Genomic DNA, 25,479 nt, shown 5'->3' with positions numbered 1-25,479 from the left:
TTTTAATTTTGTTTTTAATTCATTTAATAACTAAATGACCAAAATACCCTTACTACTAAACTTTCCAAAAATTCCTTCCATGTCCTAATTTTTTCCATGAACTTAAAATTGGTCAAATTGCTATTTAAGACCTCCTCATTAATATTCCAAAACAATTTCATACTAAAAACTTCTAGAATGCATGTTTTGCAACTTATTCGATTTAGTCCCTACTTTCAATTTAAGCACTTTAGGCATAGAATTTCATCACGAAATTTTTACACAATCATGCAATCATATCATAAACCTCAAAATAATTATAAAATAATTAGTTCTATCTCAGATTTATGGTCACGAAACCACTATTCCGATTAGGCCCTAATTCGGGATATTACAGGTAGTTTGTGCTTTGATTGTTAATTGATCACAAAATCACCAACATCTCATAAAAACGGTCTTTATTGATCTCGTACCCTATCAATATAAGTCGATAGTGATAATTACATACCACTTCTCCATTTAAAAAAATTGAATATTACAAACGAAATAATATTATTGGCGATTAAATACCTATGTTGGTCAGTTGTCGTTGTTCAATGGTAGACCGATATTGCTGTAGTAGTTGGACACAATATGCCCTAAACAATACCGATGGTGTATGCGATCCCATAGGCTTCCCTGTCGCTCAATTGCGGCTAGTATTCCAGTGCCTCAATTCGATATAACATAGATATTAGGTTGGGGGCTGACATACCTCCTCAACCTATAAATGAAGAAATCTCAGTCATCACCTCACTCCCTCGGTGTTATTGTAAACGCAACTGGAAGGATTCTCCCCCCACCATCATATGCCACAGCTAGCAATAATCGATGGGTATATCTACCATACATAAAGGTACCGTCAATTTTTACCAATGGCTTGCAGTACACAAATGCATCCTAGCATTGCTTAAAGCTTCAGAGCAAACGCTTGAACACTTGGCATCCATGGAGCACGCGATCATTGTAGTACGCAGGGGTCGTTTCAAGGTCTGTTACGCAACATGGGACGTACCTCTCTAGCACCTGGCACCACTGGCACACCTCATTATATGAAGCGTCCCATCCACTGTACACCTTATCCAACACCTTTTGCTTAGCTATCCAATCCTTGCGGTAAGAAAGTGTGTACGTGAATTGGCTACAAATATTGGCAATTAAGACCGACATAGAAGTCCTAGGATCCGCATTCACTATTGGTAATATTATGCCCGCTATTATATCTAAATTCATCTTGGGATGATCTTGTGAAACACCTGTCAACCTATGAGTATGTTAAATAATGAAATATTAAATAATATCAGTAATATTCAAAAACCCTAAACCCCTAGTGATATTATACCAGTAACACACGTATGTGGACCTTTGAACTTCTTTATCTCTCACAACCAGTCATTTTCTTAATTGAAGCCGTGATTTTCCATGAACATGTACCGTCTTGCACTGCACATTTGGCCTCAAACTTCTCAGATTTGGATTTAGCCATGTGGTAGTTAGCCCCGTTCATGACGCTATATTTTTTCAATGCACCAAGAAAACTATACTTACTGGAAAATTCTTTACCAACTTCTAATTTACCCGAATCCAAAGACAAACTTGTATGGTCATGCCTTCTGTGTGGTATATCTAGAAACTCTAACACATCATCTGCCGATAGATCAACATTATGCATGTGGGTTGGAGGTGAGTACGTCATGAATCGCAGATTTTCTTCTTCTTCTTACTCATCTGAACCCCCTTCACTGTCTTCAAGTTTAGTTGGAACAGGCTCCAATTTAGAAAATAATGCAACTTCTACACCATTGGGGGCCAGGCTCTCGAGGTGGATCTACATCAGACTCATCATCCGACCCATAATCATCTATAACGTACGAGGTCCTCTCGTCGGTGTACGTCGTAGGGAGTACATCATCCCTTCTTGTGGACGTTTCATAACGTCCCTAATCAGATGTAGATTGCCAACCATTAAAAGTTAATGTCATTCCCTAGTACGTATTTCTAGCATCGAACATCGATCCACCGAGGTGCATGTCTCATCCACTAACAGAGTGTTGTGCAGGGGTCGTATATTTCATACTACTACCAAACACTGATGCTTCCATGTTTTGCCACCCACTAACGGAGTGTCGGGCAGGGGTCATGTATTCCTCTCGAACAGCAGTAGATGTTGAAGTCGCAAATGCTTCATTTGGAGATAAAAATTATACATATAACTCAAGATAGGGTGATCCACTAGCAAGATGAGTTTGCACTGTCGCCTTCAAGCTACGAGCACCTTTGATATCAAATGAGTCATATGTCACGGGATCAATTGAAGCAAAAAATCGATACTTAATAGATGAAACTCTCATTGGCGTTGTTCCGAAGATTTTGCACCTAATTTTTTTACGAAGTTCTATCAAATCTATGTTTTAGTTAAAAGCCATTCGCGTTGTGTTCTCAGATAAAAAACAATGTCGTTTTCATAATTTTAGTACTTTTACTGATAGTGCATCCTGTTTAAAGCGTTTTTGACACTATTTTTCAAAATCATCTTCTCAGAATTATTTTTTCAGAAACTACTATGGAAAAAGAGCATCCAACTTGGAGCTTTTTCAGTACTTTTGCTGACAGTGCATCCTGCTTGAAGCGTTTTTGACACTATTTTTTCAGAATCATTTTCTCAAAATTATTTTTTCAGAAACTATTGTAAAAAAAGAGCGTCTAGGTGGAAGCTTTTTTTCAGTATTTTTGTTGACAGTGAATCCTGCTTGAAGCGTTTTTTACACTATTTTTCAAAACCACCTTCTCGAAATTATATTTTCAGAAACTACTGTAGAAAAATAGCTTCCATGTGAGAGCTTTTTTAGTACTTTTGCTAAAAGGGCATCCTGTTTGAAGCGTTTTTGGCCCTATTTTTTCATAATCATCTTCAAAAAATTATCTTTTCAAAAACTGTTGTAGAAAACGAGAGTCCAGGTAGGAGCTTTTTTCACTACTTTTGCTGACAGTGCATCCTGCTTAAAGCGTTTTTACCCTATTTTTCAGAATCATCTTCTTAAAATTATTTTTCAGAAATTACTGTATAAAAATAGCATCCATCTGAGAGCTTGTTTTAGTACTTTTGTTGACTGAACAAAAAAAAAACCAATCTCATCAAAATAATTTTTTCAGAACTCATCCTTAATACTTACAAAAACCCTAAACACAAATTTATTTTTAAAAATCCGTAAACCCTAATTTATTTTTTATAAACAACAAATCATAATTTAATTTATTTTTAAAAAAATCATAAACACTAATTTGATTTTTAAAATCCTAAAACCCTAATTTATTTTCTTCAAAATCCTAAACACTAAATATATAAAACCCTAATTTATTTTAACAAAAATCCTAACCCCCAAACCCTAAACATCTAAACCCTAAGCTCTAAACATGCAAATAACCCACCCTAGAAAAAACACAAGCTAAAGCGCGTCCCTGAAGGAGCGCTTTTGCCATGTCAACAAAGCCCGTCCATATCAGTGCGTTTTATGTTGACATGGCAAAAGCGCTTCCCCAGAGACGTGTTTATCTAAAATTTTCCCTTAAAACGAGCCTACGTGGATGCATTTTAGTTTTTCGACCTATTCTGGTAAATGTAGTTTAAAGTGGCCTACTTCCATAAAATAGGAAATGAACTTTTTTTTTTAGTAAACTAGTTTATAAAACATGCTTCAGAATTTTATATTTTCACTTTTATTTGTCCATATTTTTCTTTATGCAAATTGGAAATCGAATAAATTTCTAGCTTAACAAATTTTACTAAGCATGTTTCTCTTCATAAGGTTTAATATTTTCCAATATTTTTTTTATATTTGTTTTTGTTTCTCTCTCTCTCTCTCTCTATATATATATATATTCCAGTTAATATCATTATTCTTTGTAATGCTAAGGTCTGTTAAGGAGAACCCAATTTCAGGTTAAAACAATGACCCACTTGCTGAAGTTAATCCGAGGTTTTGGTTTTTCTCAAGATTCGGCAATTAATCCATTTCTTGTTCTGGTTAGATTGTAATTGATTAAATTTACCCAAACTTGGCTAACTTTTGGAGTTGATTATGAAGCATTCTTTTTCCAACCAAAAGAAAAAGTAGAAAGAAAAGTCTGATTTCATAAGCATTTGAAAACTTGGGAACATCCCATCATAGTGGGGTGAGTGCTAACCAAAAATTCATGCACTCAAATCATGGTAAGCATGAAGCAAGCCGAAGCGAAAATGAAAAGGATGGCAGAGGCAGAAGCTATAGAAGCAGCAGAAGTATTATCAGGAGCATCAGAGTCGGTGATTGTAGAAGGAGCATCAGCAGCTGGTATGTCGCTTCGGGTAGTTTTAGGTGGGGATGCAAGTGGGGACTTGTTGGGACCAGGTGCTAAAGCCTTCCTGGGAGGAGAAGCATTAGGAGCGTAAGATGGGGAAGAAGTTATGGCTACATTTATAACATTGCTGATTTCCAGTACTGAAATATCATAGGGTTGAGTCGTAACTTGTTTAACAAAGATAGAATCATGGCTAGAACCCGGAGCAGCAGATCCAAATGACACTTGTTTCCCCACACGTGTCATAGTCAAGAAACCTTGCTGGTTTTGGGCTTTCCCACTTTGCTGGTAAAGTGTGGTGAGAGTCAACGGTTTAGATGGCACCTTGTCCACCTTGGCTTTGTCGTAATAATCCAGTACCACATGAATGCTCAGCATCTTTTTTATTGTATCCTTCGGTTGGCTAGAAAGTCCTGAAATCTGAGAATTGGAAACAACAAGAACAGTGACGCTTTTTTTGTCGTTGATCTCACTCGCAACACCAGTTTGAGTCAGCAAGTCGTTGAAGGTGCTGTAATCTGAGAAGGAGCCAAGGACCTTAGTGATGTTAAATGCATCGGCAGCTGATAAGAGAAGGAAAAAGGTAAGGAAGAGTGCATCAATTGGGGAAGACATGGGAGACATTTTTTATGTAATTAAGGAATTCCAAGTTGGTTGTTAGTACTTCAGACAAGGGTGCAACTATGGATTTATATAAATACATGTGGATTCAAGGTGGAAGTCTATATTTCAAGGTTTCAGTTTATTTCGCCCGAAAAGTGGGATTTCGGTTTTGGTCAAACAAACAAAGATAGCAAACACTGACATTTGGGTTCATTACAGTTGGTAATGCCCAAATGCCAGTCTCCCCACCATGTTTGATACCTCACAATCTAAATTTAGTAAATTCTAAGCACTCCTATTAGATGACGATTCTTTAATATAGTTGAAGCTTATTATTATTATTACTTTTTTATACTACACTGCTGACCCAACTACTGATATGCTATTTTTTACTATAAAATAATCATTTAATTATTTAAATTTATTTAATAACAATTTTTAAAAATAACATAATAGTAAATTTAACTTTCAACGTTTAAAGGTATCAAATTCAGCCTTAATTTTTTAAAATTTAATCATCAATGTTTATATATTATCTGAATTTATTTTTTTTACATAAAAATATAATTTAATACACAATATGTAAATTATAAATAAAAGAAAATAATATTTTTAAGAAAATATTTATTATTAAACTAGACAATCCTCGAATACATTAGTTTTTTTATACATCAAATGACTAAGAATTTGATTTCTCAATGATAATTATTTATTTTTGTTAACTTGAGTTGATTGTCATTAATGAAGCAAATCGAAATTAAAAAAAATAATTTTGTTTAAGTTGTTAGACTTATAGTTGTATTGAACAGAGCGGTTTTTCATTTTTAAACACTAGAATTGACTATTTTTCAAAATTTGGATAGTTTTATTTCTCATTGCTGTTATTTTTTACATTGAATCAAACATATGAATAATGTTAGAAAGGATTATAAAGAAAAATATGTTGGAACATTTTTAAAATATATATAATGTTCCAATTGTTGCAAATGAAAAGTTATAAATAACCAAAAGTTATCTCACTTAGTTATCAACCAAAAGTTGTCACTATGTGATGAGTTATGTCTCTTGAATTCAAAAGTTATGTCACTTGATTATTAACAAATAGTCATAATTATTCAAGTAGATATATATTGAATAATAATATTTGTTGCTAAAGATATGACTATCCATTTAGATAGTTCATGTCCCTATGATGAGACATAAGACCTTCTATAAATAGGAGTAAAATTTTATTTTTATGACTTACCCCCCAAAAAAAAATAGAAACAAAGTTTCTTTCTATTCTCCTACCATCTTTCATATTTCTAGATTATTCTATGAAGAATTATTAGAAAAAATCTTTATAAAAATTGATATCCTTGTTATGCTCTACTCAATGCTTAGTGGACTATTTTCATCAGTGAAAAACGTAGGCAGTCATTGGGTTTCATTGTATACTCAAGGTTTATTTGTCAATAACTAATCTTTCGCACATCATAATATAGGTGAGGGCGAATAGAATCTTAAAGCAAGTGACATTGATACATGCTTTGAAGCCTTCGTTAATTTTTACAAGTTTATTTTTATCCCCACGCTCTAACAAAACAAAACTGGAAAAGGATTAAATTACACAGTGTGTAAAGATTGAGGGCCTATTTTTTAGAATCAAGATTAAATTGACACAATGTATAAATGTTAAGAGTTAAATTTGTTATTATAAATGTTTTAAAAGCTACCAGGTCAATTTTTTAGTGGTCCTTGAATGATAGGCGACCGAAATACAAAAAACCGAATAGTTAATTGATCATGAAAGAAACTTACTAATACTTGAAAGACTACCATTGTAATTTACATTTATTTTAATTAAGGTAGCTTTCAACGTTCGTTTTGTGGTTTATAGAGACGAATCTTTTTGAAGTTCATGACTGTCCCTTTTAATAGTCTCATTTACAAAGTTCAGACCTACATCTTCATTTTAAAAATACAATATGATTTACCATTACAACTAACAGTTTTCTTGGTTCCGTTAAAATAGATATATTGTATAACAATCAATATTAGAACTATTAAATGATATAATGTGATTGTGATTTTAAAAGGGAGCAAATGCATTTAATTTCCCTAAAAAAAATTAAAATATTATTATTGGTTTATCATAAATATATATATCATATAATACTCACTAATTTTAAACGTCTAAACTAGTCCTTTGTATATAAATCCCCTATCATCATGCTTTTGAAGTTTCGAATCACTATAATAATTGTATTGTGGTGATAGAAAAGATATTTTAAAATAAAGTTTAAACCGAAAACAGTCTTAGTGCACATAATGACTTTTTCTCTCAAACTATTAAAATTTTCCATTAAATCCATCAGCTTCTTCCTCAATCTATTGACCACCGACGTCCTCGTCTGGTCCGGAGAAGGCTTGAGGAAAACGCTGCCACTGAAGGAGTAGTAGTCGCTACGACCGAGGAAGCTGCTCTACTGTTTCCCAAATGCTTACAAAAGACATTTAGTCCTGCTGAAGGAGGCGATTGGTAGCGCGAGTTGAATTTTCTCCAAGATTTTAGCGATTTTCGTTCTTGTTTCATTTTTCGGTTCTTCGGTCCGTCTTTGTTCTTTTATGGACAATTGGACGGTGAGGTAGAGGTCCGTGGTCTTCTTCGGATTCCCCTGCGTTTTTGTGTTTTTGCGGTGGTGGGGTTCTGCTCCTTCCACTTTCGGTGATTCTTGTCGCTTTGTGCATGGAAAGGGTGCGTGGTTTGCCAAGTTTCGACTCCTGCTTTTAGGCAGTGACAACCTTAAGCGGTGATTTTTGTCCTTTTCTCTCTTTTATTGTTTTGCATGCTTGTTTCTTTTTTTTCTGCATGGTTTTACGTATCTTTCTTTATGCATGTTTCATGCATTTCTTTCAATCCTCGATATTTTTCACGTTTCTTTAAGTAGTCCAATTGTTAATGATCTGTTACTGTAGTATTTTAATATTCGTTTTCTGTTTTTTCTCTACAATTCAGGTAGAATCTTCTCGCATCTCCTTTTGTTTTACTTTGTTCTTTTCCCCTTATTTTTTTTATTCCTTTTTATCCTGATTCATTTTTGTGCTTATTTCTTTCTTGATTTTTTGTTTCCGAATTTTCTCTGTTTGGGTTCTGCTTTTATGGGTGGCTGTTCATTGGGGTAATTCTGAAGATAAATATGTCCTTGTTTCGATCTCTTTCGTTTTTCCTTCTTGGTTTGGCTCGCACTGGAGTATCTTCCTGATCCGAGCTTGTTACGTGCCTGGGCATGGAGTTTCTCCTGAAACTTGCGTCTTCTGCTGTAAGTTCCAGTTTGGTGTTGTCCCAAGTTGGAAGGCGAAGGTGCTCCTGTTTTATTTTTTTTCTTTCGGTTTTAGTTTGCCTTTTCTAGGTTATAAATGGACTGTTTAAATTGGGATTTTTGTTCTTCTTCTTTATCGCTTTGTTTTTTTGGTTATTATTATTTTTTCATCTTTCTTGATATTGCTTTTTGAATTTGATCTGGGTCTTTTGAATTTTGGCTTGTCTTACGACTTATTTTCCTTGGTTATGGGTCAAGTGCCAGCGGTATCTATTTTTTTTTTTTTGTTTTGTTTCCGTGGTTGTTGCTTTAGTTTCTAGGGTGGTGGCTTATTCGTAACAGAGCTTTGTTTTGAGGGCCGTTTGTTTCCTCTTGGGGTGTCAGCTTTTCTTGGTTCTTGGGTGGTTTTGGTTTTTCGCTTGTTGGCTGGGTGTTTGGTTGTCTGGTTGCTTGAGTGCTGTTTTCAGGGGTTTGATGGCTGAAGATATTAATAAGCTGTTCGCTAAATTAATGTTCTCGGAGGAAGAGGCTACTCAGGTGGTTGGGTTGAATAAGTCGTCCCTGGACTTTAATGGACACGAAGCATGGGCTGTTGGTAGGGTTATGTCTAGGGGTGGGTATTCGATCGAGTCGAATCGAGTCAAAAAATTTAAGTTAGTTAAGTTGACGAATCCTATTTTAGCAACCAAACTCAATTTGAATTTTTTTCGAATTGGATCGAATCGAGTCAAAAAATTTCGACTCAAGTCGAGTCGAGTTAACGAATCTTATTATTTATACTCAATGTTGCGTTTACATGGATCGATTATTTACTAGTAAACAAAGTACAAAATTATTTAACTACATAAATAATATAATGGTTAACATTTATCAAAACAACCTAGTTTTGCCTTTAAACTTAATGATTTTGACTTTTAACTTTAGAAAATGTAAATATTTATCAAAACGACGTAGTTTTACCTTTTGTTATTCGAAAACTACCTTTTGTTATTCGAATTTTCAGATAACTTAAATTGTGTAATTTATATTCGAGTTAAACAGAAAAATTTATTTTTTTACCATTTGACCCCTTTTTGGATTTGAATCTACAATATTCCTTTTGAACTATTGGATCGGGAAGTGGTGGTTGATCTTGGTGTTGTCTTAGGTGAATTAATGGCCATCGATTGGAGGGACAAGGACAGTTGTTGGATCGAATACATAAGAATTAGAGTCAAAATCAATATTTAAAAACCTCTTCGATGTGTGGTTAAAATGGTGGGGGTAAGATGGGACAGAACTCTTGTGCACGGTCAAATACGAAAGGCTCCCTATTTTTTTGCTACAAATGTGGCTACATCAGACATGAGACTAAGCAATGTCAGTCTCAGGTGGAATCGGATGAATCGAACCTCAAATTTGGGAATTGGTTACGGGTAAAATTAGGACGGTCAAATAGCTACGGAGGTATTTGGCCAAATGGAGTTGAAATTTTAAGGAATGATGTCGCTAGTAAGATCGATGATAAGAAGCGGGGATGGATTGGGGAGGAAGAATATGAGGTTGAAAAAGGGAAAGGTAAGCTAAGGGTGGGTGAAGAGGTTTTGGATTCTAGCTCGTTAAATGATAGAAGACCAAGGGGGATTCTCAAAGAAAGAGAGAATCGTATAAGAAGTAAGCGTAAGAAAATTAAGGGGTGTAATGGCAAGGGAAATTTAGAGAGTTTGGTTCGTATGGTAAAGAGGAAACTCTCGGATGGTGCTTCACCATTCAAGGCAATGGCTGGTGATCAGCCCCGCCGAGAACCATGAAAATTCTTTGATGGAACTATCATAGGCTTAGAAACCTTGCGACAGTTTGTGATTTGAAACAACTTATTGTTATTAAAAGTCTTTTGTAGCGCTCATTATGATAGCTTTTAGATTCTTTATTATCTTCTTGAGCGAGACTAAAGCTAAGGCTTGTGAGTTGGAGTATGTTAGGATCAAATGCAACATGGATGGGTGTTTTACGGTTGACCTTGAGGGCGCCGAGGGGGTTTGGCTCTCCTTTGGAAAAATGAGACTAAGGTTATTATAAAGAATTTCTCTAACCACCATATTGATTCTTTGGTTTCTATTAAGGGGATGGATTGTTTCCATTTCATGGGTTTTTATGGTTTTTCTGACCTAAATAATCGTGACCAGTCGTGGGAATTTTTGAGAAGAGTGGACAGTTTGATTCATGATGATTGGATCATCGTGGGGACTTTAATGCCATTTTGAATGATGGGGAGAAGGTTGGCGTGGAAGAGTTTGGAAAAGTTCTTGACAGGCTGGCTTTGATTGATATTGAAACAGATAAAGTTTGATTTACGTGGTCCAACAATAGGGACGGATCTGATTTTGTCAAATAGCGTTTGGATAGATTCATGGTCTCGACTTCGGGGTGGAGAAAATACCTTTCCTTTCTACTAAGGTTGTGAGACAAAGTTGTTCGGATCATGACACTATTCTCCTTGATTCAGTAGGTCGTAAGCCCAATAATGATTTTAAGGACTCTAGGTTGCTCTTTAAATTCAAGGCTTGTTGGGCCAAAGATAGAGACGCTAAAAATCTTGTCAGAAGATTTTGGGATGTTAACAAAAATAATTGTACTTTCATTGAGTGCCTTGATAAAATCTGTTCGAGTCTTGGTCGTTAGCATCATGCTCGGTTTAATAGGTTGAAGAGTCGCATGCATCGTCTGATTAAGAGGATTGATAAACTCATTGACGAGCCTAATGTGATGTCGAATACTGAGTTGCTCAGAACCAGTCATTCAGAGTTAGGTTGCCTTTATTCCGAAGAAGAATCTTATTACGCTTAGAGTCTCGTATCGCTCGACTTAAGGAGGGGGACAGAAATGCTCGATTTTTTCATGTTCGTGCGACAGATAGATTTAAGAAGAATAAGATCGAAGGTATTTCTGATATGGATGGCAATTGGGTCAAGGGGACGACAAACGTTAGTAAGGTGACTTGGAATTATTTCAATGACTTGTTTAAGTCTGAGGCTGAATGACGAGAGGGTTATAAATCATGTTAGAAGGTGTATCTTCTCATAAATGAATGAGGCCTGTTGGGCTGTTTTACTAATAAGGAAATTATGGACGCTTTCGCTCAAATGGACCCCCCGTAAGGCCCCTGGTATCGATGGTCTGTCCGGTCTGTTCTTTTGAAAAATTGGGATGTGGTTGGTAAAGATGTTCTCTAGTTCTATCATGATGTCTTAGAGGTTAAGAAAATATTGAGGAGATCAACGACACGGTGGTTATGCTTATTCCTAAAATTAAGGATCCTAGGGACATGGCTAACTTTCGGCCTATCAGCCTCTCTATGGTCATTTTCAAAATCATTTCTAAAGTTTTAGCCAACATACTCAAGACGGTCCTTCACTCTTGCATTATCCCTAATCAGAGCGTGTATGTCTCAGGTTGTATGATTCATGATAATGTCTTGATTTCTCACGAGCTTGTGTATTACTTATAGAGTTCCAAAAATGGGCCTAATAAGGGTTTGGTGATCAAACTTGACATGAGTAAAACCTATGACAGGGTAGAGTGAGACTTCCTTGAAAATGTTATGCTTCGGATGGATTTTGCTTATGGTTGGGTGGAATTGATTATGCATTGTGTCCATTCAGTTAAATATGTTATCAAGTGCAATATGACTCTGTCCAAGGAGATTATCCCAGAGCGTAACCTCCGTTAAGGGGACCCTTTTTTGCTTTATCTTTTCCTTTTTTGGATGGAGGTTATATCTCGTTTGCTTTGTGATACTCAAGCTTGCGGGAATATTCATGGTATTAGGGGGAGTCAGAATGTCCCTAGGATTAATCACTTATTTTTTGCTGATGACATGTTGCTCTTTGTCAAGAATAAGAACAAGCAAGTCGACACTATTGTTAATATTTTTAGATAATTTGAGCGTGTTTCTGAGCAAAAAATTAACCTTTCTAAATCCATGGTATGGTTTAGCTCAAATCCCCAGGGAATCAGAAGTTTTTGGTGACATGCTTGGGATGCGAGTGGTTGAGAATCTGGATCATTACCTTGGGCTCCTTTTGTTTATTGGCAAGCAAAAGAAAGGGGCTTTTAAGCATATCCTTGATCGATTTTCTAACAGGATTAATAGTTGGTCTAAGCGTTTACTTTCCTATGGTGGTAAAGAGATTTTTATCAAATCTATCATACAATCACTACCTACTTATGTTATGTCTATTTTTCTCACTCCTAAGGGAACGATGGAGGAGATGACCTCAAAAAACCGTCAATAGTGGTGGACAAGCAAGGAGAAGGGTCGTGGTTGGGCCATGCTCGCGTTGGATAACCTTTTCCTTCTTAAGGGCATGATAAGAATCAATTTTAGAGATCTGCGGCTCTTTACCTTAACTTTGATCAATCGACAAGTTTGGAGGCTTGTAACATCCTTAAAACCACCTTGGTTGTAAATAATATGAAATAAAATATAAGCGAAATAAGGTATAAGATCAAAGAAAATGAAAGTTACAATATATCAAAAGAGAGTTAAATCAAGAAGCATGACATGATATATTAAGGAAGAGACTAAATTGCAAATACGAAAAAAGTTCTACGGCATAAGCATAAATGTAACATCCCTAAAATTGATATATAATAAAAGTAGTAATAAATTAAATAATGTATAAATAATTTTTCGGTTAAATGAGAAAATTATATAAAGCGGATAAAAGAGAATATTGAGGAGTATTAAAATAATAATAATAATAATAATAATAATAATAATAATAATAATAACGATGATGATGATGATGATGATGATGATGATGATGATGATGATGATGATGATGATGATTAAAAAGTAGGTTTTAGTATATTGATTTAAAGTAAAGGCTAAATTGTAAAAATGTGGAAAGTTTTTGGCTCAAGTGTAAATATTCAAAATTTAGTGGATCGAAGTGTAAAAATGACGAAGTTGAAGGAGTAAATTGGCATGCAGGGACCAAATTGAATAGGTGAAGAATTGTGAGGGACTAAATCACAAGTTTACAAAATTAAGTGATGATTCAAGGATGAAATTTTGAAAAATCGTAAAAGGAAAAATGGTCAATTAGCAAGAGGGAAAGTTTTAGAATGTAATGATGATGTTGGTGATATTTTGGTAATTTTTTTAATTAATTAATTAGTTAAATATTATTTTATTAATATTTTGCTTCGATATTTATTATTATTTTATTTAGAGAAATGGTAGTATAAAAATAGAGGAAGGATGAAGGAAATGGATCATCCTTCCGATGTGAGTGAAAGGATGAGAAAAGAAGTTTTCTTTTCTTTACAATTTAGTCATTTGCCATGAAAACCTACCTTTTTACCCAAAATTTTTGAAAATTTCCTTAAATATTAAAGAGAGAAGATGAAGTAGAGATTCTAGAGAATATGTTCATCAATTTAGAAGCAAGAAAATAGTAGATGAAAGTGGAGAAAATGAGAAGAAAAAGGAAGGAAAGTGGTGAAGATGAGATATGCATGGAAATGAAGAAGAAATAAAGAAATTCTTGAAAAATGAGGTAAGTTTCATACTAAACCTACTTGTATTTCAATAGATTGAGTTAAAGATGTTTTGAGTGAGATGTATGAAACATGTATTTAATATAAATACTAGAAATAAAAAGTATTTAATGAAGAATAGAGACTTAAAACACTAAATTGGTAAGAGAGAATGTGATTTGTATGGTGACCATGGAAAAGAAAATATTTTTTTTCATTAAAACTGTTTGGATAGCAGCAGTGACTTAACTTTGAAAATTCACCAAAAATTATATAAATTTAGTTAGAGATTGAATTAAATATTTAATTAAATCTTATTGAGTCTAGTTTCATATGGAAGAAATGGTGAAAGAAACGGAATTTTATAGTTTGAGATATATTAATTTTCGTGAAACAAGGTTGGAGTGGATTTGGGTTCCCCTGTTCTGACTTTGGAAAATCATAAAAAATTGTAAAAAACAATTAGGGTTTTAAATTTATATTTTTAAATTATTAATTAGTCTATTTTCAAGAGAAATAAACAAAAAATCATCCAAACCCCGTAATAAGAGATAATTAATTTTTAGTAAAGAAAGGTCGAAGCTGTCAAACAGCAGAACAGAGACAAATTTGAAAAATTTACTATACTTATTGGTTAAGTCATAAATTCTAAAATTTTTATATATTTGAGTCTAATTTCAAAAATATCAAGCAGATCTTAATTTCAAATTTTTTAGCTCAAGATATAAATAATTTAGTGACTATAACTCAAGTGGACATATTTGATATGAACACATAAGTAAATAGTGGAATTATAGAATAAACATGTTATATACTAAAAGTTAAAGATTCTAACAAATATATACATAAAGGATGTGGAATGGAGAGGAGGAGGAGGAAAAAAAAATATGAATATATATATATAGTAAATGAATTTGAAATGTTTCGAAATGGTTGTAAGTGATGGAATGATTAATACATGTAAGCATGTTTAAACGAATTGATAAAATAACAAGTGAATAATTGTTAATTGATGTGATATTGAATTATTTGTTAAAATTTATGAAGAATTAAATTGATTGGCACGATTTAGAAATAAATATGAAATGTACATAAAATGGGTAAACTACTTTTGAAAGTGCAAGTCCTCAAACGGTCTTATTTGTAAAACTTTAATATTTGTGTTAATTTTATATACTTTGTTATCTTTGATTGAATATCATGTTTTGATGAGGACTTGATATTAGAAATAGATGTAAGTGGATGATAAGTAAAATGAAGTGGCAGTTATGACACCTGAATATATATTCAGGTAATGATATATAAAAATAAATAAATAAAAATAAAGCATGGAACTTGTAAGAAAATGAAGAGGACTTCATGATGACAAGTTCACCATGTCAAGACGTGAAAACCCCAATGTCGCGACGACAATTCAGAAATTTTAATGAACTTTACAGTTTAGCCTTTGATTAATTGTGGATGTTTTAATGAGCTTCTTTAACTCATTATTAGTTCTATCGTAAATTCAATTATTATTAAAATGAGTTAATGATCTACATTAATTAAATAATATGATAAATTGATATGAAATTTTCAATAGTTGCTTCGGCAATGAATGTGACATCATGATGCCTTGACTAGACGATCGGGTTGGGTATGGGGGTGTTACAAGGCTCATCTCGCAGAAGAATACTTTGTGCTATCAAGTTCTTAGCTTGAAATACTTCCCTAATGGTTATCTCTTTCTTCCCAAAAAGGTTGACAAACCTTCTTTCACTTGGTCTAGCATTTCGACGGCAACTAGAGCTCTTGATAAGGGTTTTGGTTAGCAATTGGGGGATGGCTATAGTGTTCGGCTTGATAAGGACAAATAGGGCTTTGAAGGTCTCGATGGTGATGCCTTACAACTCCTGAATGACACTTTTCTAGAGATGCAAGTCTGTGATCTTTGGTTACCACACTGTGGTGGTTGGGATGTCATTATAAGGGGACTCTTTGGCTAGTCGTATTTGTGATATCCCGATCTTACCTCATTGGCCAAATGATAGGATGGTTTGGTTTCATCATATCTATGACTTTTTCACGACCAAATCGGCCTAATCTTGGTTGTTACTTAAAAGTATTGGGTTCAGGCCACATCGATTCTTATGGAAATTAATTTGGAAGATTAAAGTCCTCCCTAAAATCTGTGTTTTAGCTTGGTGCATTGGGCACAATTTGCTTCCCACTAATGTTAAGATCTTGGCTATTAAACGCCATGTCAATCCGGTTTGCTCGAGGTGTAGAGGTGGGGATGAACTGATGCTTCATGCTTTAAGAGATTGCCCTAAAACCCGGGATGTCCTTATTGCAAGTGGCTTTGAATATAGATTACTGATTAATTAATATGAGTTTTACGTTGATTGGATTGAAGACTCTGTGCGTATCTTGGACAAAAAAGGCTTCAAAGACTTCATTTCTATTGTGTGGAACATTTGGAACAATAGAAACAATGTTATTTTTAGAGGCAAGGACAAGGATGCGGGGGTGATCTGGGATAAAGCCCGCAAGCTCAACGATGACTTCTGGATTCATAACTTCTCTTTTTAGCCGATCTTACCTCGGGTCCCTAGAAGTTGTAAATGGAAAAAACCGTCGGAGGGTGTTACTAAAGTGAATGTTGATGCGTCCGTGAATGCTAATGGTACGAGCTTGGGCATTATTGCGAGTGGTTCTGATGTCTTTGTTTTAAGTAGTAAAGCGGTTTTCATTAACAGGCTGGTTAACTCCGAATGGGCGGAATTGGATGCCCTTATCGAAGGTTTTTGGCTTGCTCATTCGCTCAATTCTGATAAGGTTATTTTCGAAATGGACTGTGCTAGCATTATCAATCGCTTTCGCAAACACGAGGATATCACGATTCTTGGTCACCATATCAAGGAAGCCTGCAAGATGCTTGATTTTTTCTCTAAAGCCGACGTCAATTTGGTGGATCGCGGTTGTAATAAATTGGCCGATTCTCTTTGTACTTGGTCTCTTTCTAATTGTTGTAATTTGTCTTTTGAGATGGATTATCCTAGTGATATCCATTACATTATAATTTCTGATGCAATTTAATTTGAGGTTGTGGCCTTCCAGCCTTTCTTTGTAAAAAAAAAAAGAAAAGAAAAAAAAAAGAAGACATTTAGTCCTGCTGGAACATCCACACGCTTGGTGCTTTTCACGTTCACCTGATTCTCCCCAACCGATTCTTTAGCCGCCGTGGACGGTGGGTTTAAATGTCCTGAAAACCTTAACTTCTCACTTTACCTTCTCGAGACCTTAACGTAAAGAGGCTTGACTTGCTTTAAGTATCGTTGCATTACATCTTTGGAGAATCTCTTTTCATCGGAAATAGAATCATCGGAGCTTTGCTATTTTTGTGACTTGCCGTTGTCTTTGGAAAACAGAAACATTATTGGAACCTCTTCCACCTTAAACTTCACTGTAAAAACCTGTTCTTGTTTTACTTCGTGTTACCGTCGCTTCCTTCCTGATTTTTGGCGGCTCTTTTTTTTCATTTGAGCTGAGCTTCGTCTTCTTCAACCTTAACAAAAAAAAAAAACTCCAATTTTAGCAGCTGATTTCAACAATGAGATAGTGAATTGTTGAGGCCTCACTTTCTTTATCTTCAACATTATCTTCTTCGTTTTCCTTTATTTCATCCTCATCAGGAACTGCAAATTCTAAGTCAAAGAAAGGCCCATAATCATCGTCGTTGTCGTCAGTATCCACTGCCAAATGAGTGGTGACATCTTCAGATCAGACGAGGACGTCGGTGGTCAACTGGTTGAGGAAGAAGCTGAAGGATTCCACGGATAGCTTTAATGGTTTGACAGAAAAGGTCCGAGGGTCAACTATTTGAAAGAAAAAATGAAAATTTTAACGAGAGTTTCTATAATTATTTTATAATATTTTAATTAGAGCGGTAAAATTGATTTTTTTTAAATAAATAAAAGAAACTTTATCTTAAGTTGATAATCTAAAAAAATCCATTTTTTATATATTCAAGAATCAGTTTTTTATTAAAAAAAATAATCAAACTTTGTAGCTTTAATCAAAATTTTATATCATATATGAATATAAACTATGAAATATAATGAGGATTAAACAAATAGATAACTTATAATATTATGAAAAAATATAAGAATAAGCTAGTTTTACACTATAACATTTATATATCAAAAACTTAACAAAATACCATTGATATTATATTTAGTTGATATTATATTTAGTTGGAGTATTATTTTTATGCATATTTTAGTATAGGAGTTAATATTAAACTAATTCAATTACCAATATTTAAACACTCTCAATGGTTTACTTTTAGCTAAGAGAACGAAAAAAAAAATATTTTGAAGAAGCTTATTTTAAAAGGGTTTTTACCTATTATTCTAATTTTAAATTTAAATTTGTATTAACTATTCTTTATTGTATGCCTAACTATTATAATACTTATGCAATAAATAATTTTTTTCTTAATGTTACTATACTAGTAACCAAATGAGCCATGAAGGTGTTACAATGTAATGCACAACATTGTATGCAAATTATTGTTAATTTTAATTTACTAAACTTTTAATATAACAACATTTAATATTAATATTTATTTTTAATTGATTTTGATAAAATATTATTGAAAAAATCATAAAATATTTTATAGTTCAAAATAAATACAATAGCACTTCTTTAAAATGATTTGATTTATATTTAATAATTTTTTTAATTAAGGTAAAATAATTTAATTTTTTTAAACTCAATTTTAGTTCATTTTAGGCATTTCCATATATAAATGATCAAACCCCCAAACATGGTATCAATCCTCATGAAATTTAGTAGCTAAATGAACTTTTGAGAAGAGTGAGGTGTCGAACCCCCTTTGATCCTTAGTGCCTGTTGCTACCTACAATTATTATTTACTGAAATTCAAAATAGTTTATGGAAGTGTATGAAGTTATGTCTCGTATTTTTCTACTTTTTTTTCTCCCAGTTAAACTCTATTTCTAGTTTACCATTTAAACTCTGATTAGTGTAGGTTATTTTAATATTATGTAACCACAAATTTAGCCTATAAATAGGTCATTTTCCACCCTAAAAATATATCTCGTTACACATTTAAGTATCAGCTTTTACAAGCTTTCAGAGAATTTTTTATTTACGTTTTGAGGGTTCTTATTTCCGGTTTCGGAGTTTAGTTTTATTTCTATCTTTTGTACTCTTCGTTTTTGCCGTTTTAGAGAAATTATATTTGTCTGTGGTTTTTTATCCTCTTCGGAAGGTTTTTCCACGTAAAATATTTGTGTTTGATCTTTCCAATTTCTTCGTTATTTTACTTGTTCGTTGCTTAATGATAACTCTTGAAAAGAGTTATATTTCGAACCTCTAAGCTTGATTAAATGCTTGTACTTAAGTAGATATATTTGTGTTTTTGGGTTATTTTTAAAACATTGCATGATAACACTTGGATTGTGCCTCAAATGTCATTTCATGTTACTTTTATTGTTGGGAAGAAGGGAATTAGTTATTGTATGCAACAGGTGCAGAAAGGATGAAGAAAAGGAGGAAGAGAATGAAGGAAGTGAACTATTGCCATGGCAAAAGTTTGGATGGATTGCCAACACAAATGCCATGGCAAATTCCAGGAAAATGCTGACGTAGTACTCAGTCCTCGTCACTGTCAGCCAGCTGGATATGTACCAGATAAATCCACTTGAAAAAATAGGGAGAAAAGTGTGTGCTGAGAGGAGGACCTACCCTATAAAAGAGGAAAGAGAAAAGAAAGAGGACACAAGGATTTTGGATGGGGATTTAGAGAGCAATTTTCTCTCCAGAAAAACTTATAAAAATTCTAGAGAAAAGGGAAAGGGTAGGCATTTTAAGAGGAAAATAGAGACGCAAGGAAAGGGACGAGCAATCAGCCTTGGGTCCTACACGATTCAGCAGTGTCAAAGTGAAAGCTTGGTGAAAGCTTCCTCCAGCTCTACCTTCATTATGTTAATTAATTTTTGTGATTTCTAAACTGTTAATGATGATTTGAATGTTATTCTGATTTTGGATGTTAAATCCCAACCTATGAGCTAATTTCATTTGGGTTGGAATCACTAGATCTATCTTGATATATTTGATGACCAGGGTGATATTTTGAGTAGATCTACTATTTTATTCGGTTTAGATTATTCTTAAACATATGCATGCAAGCTCTAGACATAGATGAATGCATGGTATATCCTTAGATTTGATTTAATTCTGACAAGGTTAAATAAGTTGGATCGTGATCTAATGATACGAGCGAGTACTCGAGCGAATACTCGTAGCACTCTAGACATAGAATTGTGTTATGTACAGAGTGAGCAAGAATATTTTTAGGTATTGTTCTTGAGACTTGTAGGTGTATAAAGACTTAGAATGATAGCTTTAATTCTAGGTCTCAAAAGAACCAGAATGCAGTAGTTATACTCTGAGCAGTAATTTGGTCAAGATTTTGCCACGACATTATTATGTTATTAAGATATAATCCAAGTAATTCCAACCTTCCCATTCAACAACATCAATTCTCTCAACTTTGTCTCGTAGAATTGCCACAACATTTTATTCATTACTTGATTTTTATATTTCATACATTAATACTTCACTTCAAATGATTTGATTTATATTTAAGAATTTTTTTAGTTGAGCTAAAATAATTTAATTTTTTAAATTCATTTTTAGCTGATTTCAGGCATTTCCATATATAAATAATTGAACGCCGAAACATGGTATCAATCCTCATTAAATTTAGTAGCTAAATGAACTTTTGAGAAGGGTGAGGGGTCGAACCCCTTTTGATCCCTAGTGCCTGTTGCTACCTATAATTATTATTTACTGAAATTCAAAATAGTTTATGGAAGTGTGCGGAGTTATGCCTCTTATTTTTCTGCTTTTCTTCTCCTAATTAAATTATGTTTTTAGTTTACCATTTAAACTCTGATTAGTGTAGGTTATTTTAATATTATTTGACCTACAAATTTATCCTATAAATAGGCCATTTTCCACCCTAAAAAAAACTCATTACACATTTAAGCATAAACTTTTACAAGCTTTTAGAGAATTTTGTATTTACGTTTTGAGGGTTCTTATTTCAGGGTTTAGTTTTATTTTTATCTTTTATACTCTTTGTTTTTTCCATTTTACTGAAATTATCTTTGCCCATGATTTTTTATCCTCTTTGGAGGGGTTTTTCCATGTAAAATATTTGTGATTGATATTTTTAATTTCTCTGTTATTTTATTTGTTCGTTGCTTAATCAAGTTTATCCCCAATAAACCAATATCAAAAGCTAGTTCAATTTCCACAATCAATCCGTTCAGATATGATAGCAACAAAGTTTGATATTGATAAGTTTGATAGTATCACAAATTTCAATCTATGGCAGATTCGAATAATGGCAATTTTGGTTCAGGGAAATCTTGAAAAGGTCTTTACAGAGAAGAAGTCTACAAATATGGATAAATCATAATGTGATAGGTTAGATAAAAAGGCTCTATCCACTATTCAATTAGGTCTAACAAATAATATGTTGTAGGAGGTTTTGATGGAGAAAATGAAATTCACCTTATGGAAAAGGTTAGAAGCCCTTTATACGACAAAGTTTTTGGCTAATTGATTAATGCTGAAATAACGGTTGTACACATTTCGCATGAATAAAGGGAAACCCTGATTTATGGTAGAGATAATCTTTCATTTGAGAATGTGAAGGTCATCTGTTGAGCAAAGACAAACTCGACAATGATTTTTGTAGCAATCCATTTCCAATTGTGTCGAAAATAGTGGTTTTGGGACCACAGTTCTGATAAGTGAGGCAGAAAATATTATTTATTTAATATTTGCAAGTGTTTATTAGATTCATATTAAAATTTGGTTAGGAAATTTTAACGTTTAAATAGTTAATTAAGTAAAAAAGACTAAATCGTAAAACCTGCAAAAGTTAGCATCTATTAGTTAAAGTGTCGATTGACTATAGAAATGTGAATTTATAGAATTAACAGGTAAATAAACCATATATATAGATACTGGACATTTATGGACAATGTTTTCTTATTTGTTAGTTAAATTATTAAGGATAAAATGGTAATTAGATAAATAAAACTAAAACAAAATAAACTAAAAAGAAGTTCTCATCTTCCAAAGTCACTAACAAATTTTAAGGGAGAAAAACACCATTGAAGAAGCTTTGTTCGGCTAGGTTAATTTCATCTTGCATGGTATGTAATTTTTATTCATTTTTAGTGAATTTTATGTTTTTGAGATCGTTTTAACTTAATCTAGCTAGCCCGGGGGTTTAATTTGTGAAAATATTAAAATTTTAGGGACTTACCATGAATGATTTATATGTTTTTATGAACTTATTTGAAAAATTCATGAACTGATAGCTACATATAGGTATTTTGTTAAGTAATTTTTAGTAATTTTAATGTTTAAAAGGATTGATTTGTTAAAATAGTAAAACTCCATGGAAATATTTTGAAATGATGATAAATATGGGTTGACTAGGAACTTTAAGAAATTTGGCTAGCTTGGATTTTGGTTAATTGTGGTTAATTTATAAGTTAAGGGTCTAGGGACTAAATTGTATAAATGTTAAAATGATAAGGGAAATTTTGTAAATTTACTTTGATAAGGTTTATAAGTTTATAATAATTATTTAAGTTGTTTGAATTGTTTAATTGAATTAAAAATGTTATCTAGATCAATAATCGAATAAATTGGACTCAAATCGCGAAAAAGCCGAAGTAGTAGAATAGTCATCGGTTCGTGTTAGTAATCGTTTTTATATAGGTAAGTATGTATATTGATTAAGTTGGTTAATTATTATTTTGGTTGAATTGTTGATTAATGTTGTGCTCTATATAGCTTTAGTTGATTGATAAATGTTAACTAGTGACTTGGATTTAATTATAATCTTAATCAAATTGATGATTATGTTTGAAATATGAGTTTTATGGATGTATATTTGACAATATATAATGGAATGGCAATAAAGGATTTGAGTATATAATGTGTCCCATTTGAACCTAGTGAATACATAGGATACAAATGACATGTCATTAGGGGTTATATAGTCTTGAGTGTTGGTCTTAGATGTCCTACCGCTGGCTGAGGTCCTGCATTTGTTACGGATTCTCCACAGCTTATGTGAGTAGCATCATGTAGCTTAACATCCTGAACCACAGCTCGTGTGAGCATTACAATTGATGTTACAGTTACAGATACAAGCACACTTTGTGTGAGCATGGTTCCCGTGTATCCGATGTTGTTTCATTTGGTTCAATGGGTAATAAAAGCTTGATCAAATAATTGCAATTACATGATATGTTATGTAACCTTAATGAATGAAATGAAAGGGTTGTATAAATGCTTGAAATATATGAATGTTAAATATTGGAGGTGTGAAAAATGTAATGTATATGGATATGTTCCAAATATATGTTTCATGAAATGTATAGATTTTATGTTTCATTATTAAACTCACTAACTTGTGAGATTGGTGTTGTAATTAGGAAATGAATAATCTCATGAGCATGCCAATGAAAATATGCATGAATTATATAAATTGAGCCTAATTGGTAAGTTTTCATTTAAGATTTATACGAGATTTCTAAGTATTAGTTGCTTATGTTAGTTTTTTTTCTCTTTTTTTTTGTAGATCACTGGAAAGCTCGAACGGTTAGAACCTAGTCGGAGCACAAACACACTATCAATCCATCATTTTGGTAGATGTTTTGGTTATTTTGGTGATGGTTATAAATGACATGCTATTTTGTTATAAATGACTTTGATTTTTGGCTTATAAATGTCTATGTATGTGTGTTTTTGGTCACTTCGTTTATGCCTTTTGAAAGTAAAGAGGATATGGTGGAATGCAATGTGAATGGAATGGTTAAATTGACGTGTTTGATTTATGTTTATGATATGAACTTTTAGCATTGAATTTGAATTAATTTGGTGTATGAATTATGGTGCCAAATGATGGCATATTGGTTAGGCACTTAGGTTGAATGTTTTGGTATGTTTTAGACTTGATTATATGTGTTTGAAAGCATGTTTATGGCTGATTTGGTTTTGACTTGGTACTTAAAGAACTGGTGTTGTTTTGCCTTATTTTGGAAGCAATTTAGGAGCACACGGGCTGGGACACGAGCTGTCACATGGCCATGTGCCACACACGGTCATGGAAACATAAAAATATAGACTTTTTTAGCACATTTTAAGCTCTAATTCTTTCAGTTTCGTAGTAAATTTTGTCGAAATTCATACTTTAATTATAAAATAATTAATTTCCACTTAAATTATTAGCATATTGAATTTTAATTGTTTTTATAATAAATTTTGACAAATTTGGTTTATTTTCGACAGTTTTGCACAAAAGGTGAAAACTGGCTCGGCAGACACCTCGAAAGGCTTGAACTGTTGGGGTAATTTTTACATCAAGTGCACCAAGAACAAGACTGAATATTTTTCCAACCAAGGACGGTCCAAATGATGACCATTTTATTTACTTTATATTTAATTTTTATCCAAAATTAATTGGGTTTAAAATTAATATAAAACTTGAAGGAGAAAGTGGCCCAATATGCTAAGTATAGAAGACTGATCCACCAAGCAAATTGGAAGCCCAAAACTTTCCTTATAGATGATCCAATCAGCTGATTTTTTTCTATTTTTATGTTGCAAAACAATCCTTGAGCTTTCCCTAAATGCTATTCAAACCTCTCCACTTTCTATGCCTTTATCTTATTGTGCCAAGCTAAATATAGTAAAGTTGAAACACTCAAACTTTGCACCATGTGTGGCCGGCCAAGGGAGAGTGAATGGATGAAATTTATTTTCTATTTTTAGTATCCATTCACACCTATAAATACCCCTCTTCCCTTCTCATTCAACACATCATTCATTCCCACACATCTCTCTCTTTCACTTACCTTTCTCTCTTCCATTCCCTTCTTGTTTTTCCCCATTTCCCTTGCCGATTTTCCTTTTGAAAAAGAGCTTTCTTCTACCTTGGAATAGAAGCATTCAAATTTCTGTGGAGGCCTCGGTTCACATTTTCGTCACTCTAAATTTTTGGCATCGTTACCAAGGACTGTTTTAAAAGACACTATTTATGAAATTGTTAATTTTGCATTTTGGTTTATTTTCTGTTTAATTTTAATTTAATCATATTTTCTGTGATTGTTTCAGTTGTTTATGAGTATTGATAGAATTATCAACTTACTCCCTATAGACCCTGAGATTGAAAGGACTTTTTGACAAAGAAGAAGATAAGCAAATCAGAGAAGGACGGAAGGGATGAACTTTGAAAATCCGAATAAAGGAAATAGAGCCAATCATGTTCAAAATCCTATCCTTATTGCTAATGATAGAGATAGAGCTATAAGAAAGTATGTCATGCTAGTGTTTCATGAGCTTAATACAGGTATTAGGATACTTGAAATCAAGGCACAATAATTCAAGATGAAGCCAATCATGTTCCAGATGCTTTAGATAGTTGGCTTGTAACTGTCCATTTTCAATGAAATCGGAATAGTGGTTTCGAGACCACAAATCTAAGTCGGAAAAAAAATTTATTTTTATATTTTTGCATGGTTTTCATTTTGATAGGAATATCATATGAAAATTTTGATAAGAAAATTTTATCGATTATGTACTTAATTATGGA

The 25,479-nt window shown here is 33.1% G+C and overlaps 1 protein-coding gene across 1 annotated transcript; it reads right to left on the bottom strand.

Annotated features, from left to right (window-relative positions):
- Window positions 1–4,218: 4,218 nt before the first annotated feature.
- LOC107963065 (fasciclin-like arabinogalactan protein 14) lies at window positions 4,219–4,980 on the bottom strand. Its single transcript, XM_016899661.2, has one exon. The coding sequence runs from the start codon at window positions 4,978–4,980 to the stop codon at window positions 4,219–4,221; it is 762 nt and encodes a 253-aa protein (XP_016755150.1).
- Window positions 4,981–25,479: the final 20,499 nt, after the last annotated feature.

Source organism: Gossypium hirsutum, chromosome A06, assembly GCF_007990345.1.
Source record: "Gossypium hirsutum isolate 1008001.06 chromosome A06, Gossypium_hirsutum_v2.1, whole genome shotgun sequence".
NCBI lineage: Eukaryota > Viridiplantae > Streptophyta > Magnoliopsida > Malvales > Malvaceae > Gossypium > Gossypium hirsutum.
This window is presented reverse-complemented; position numbering and strand designations above follow the sequence as displayed.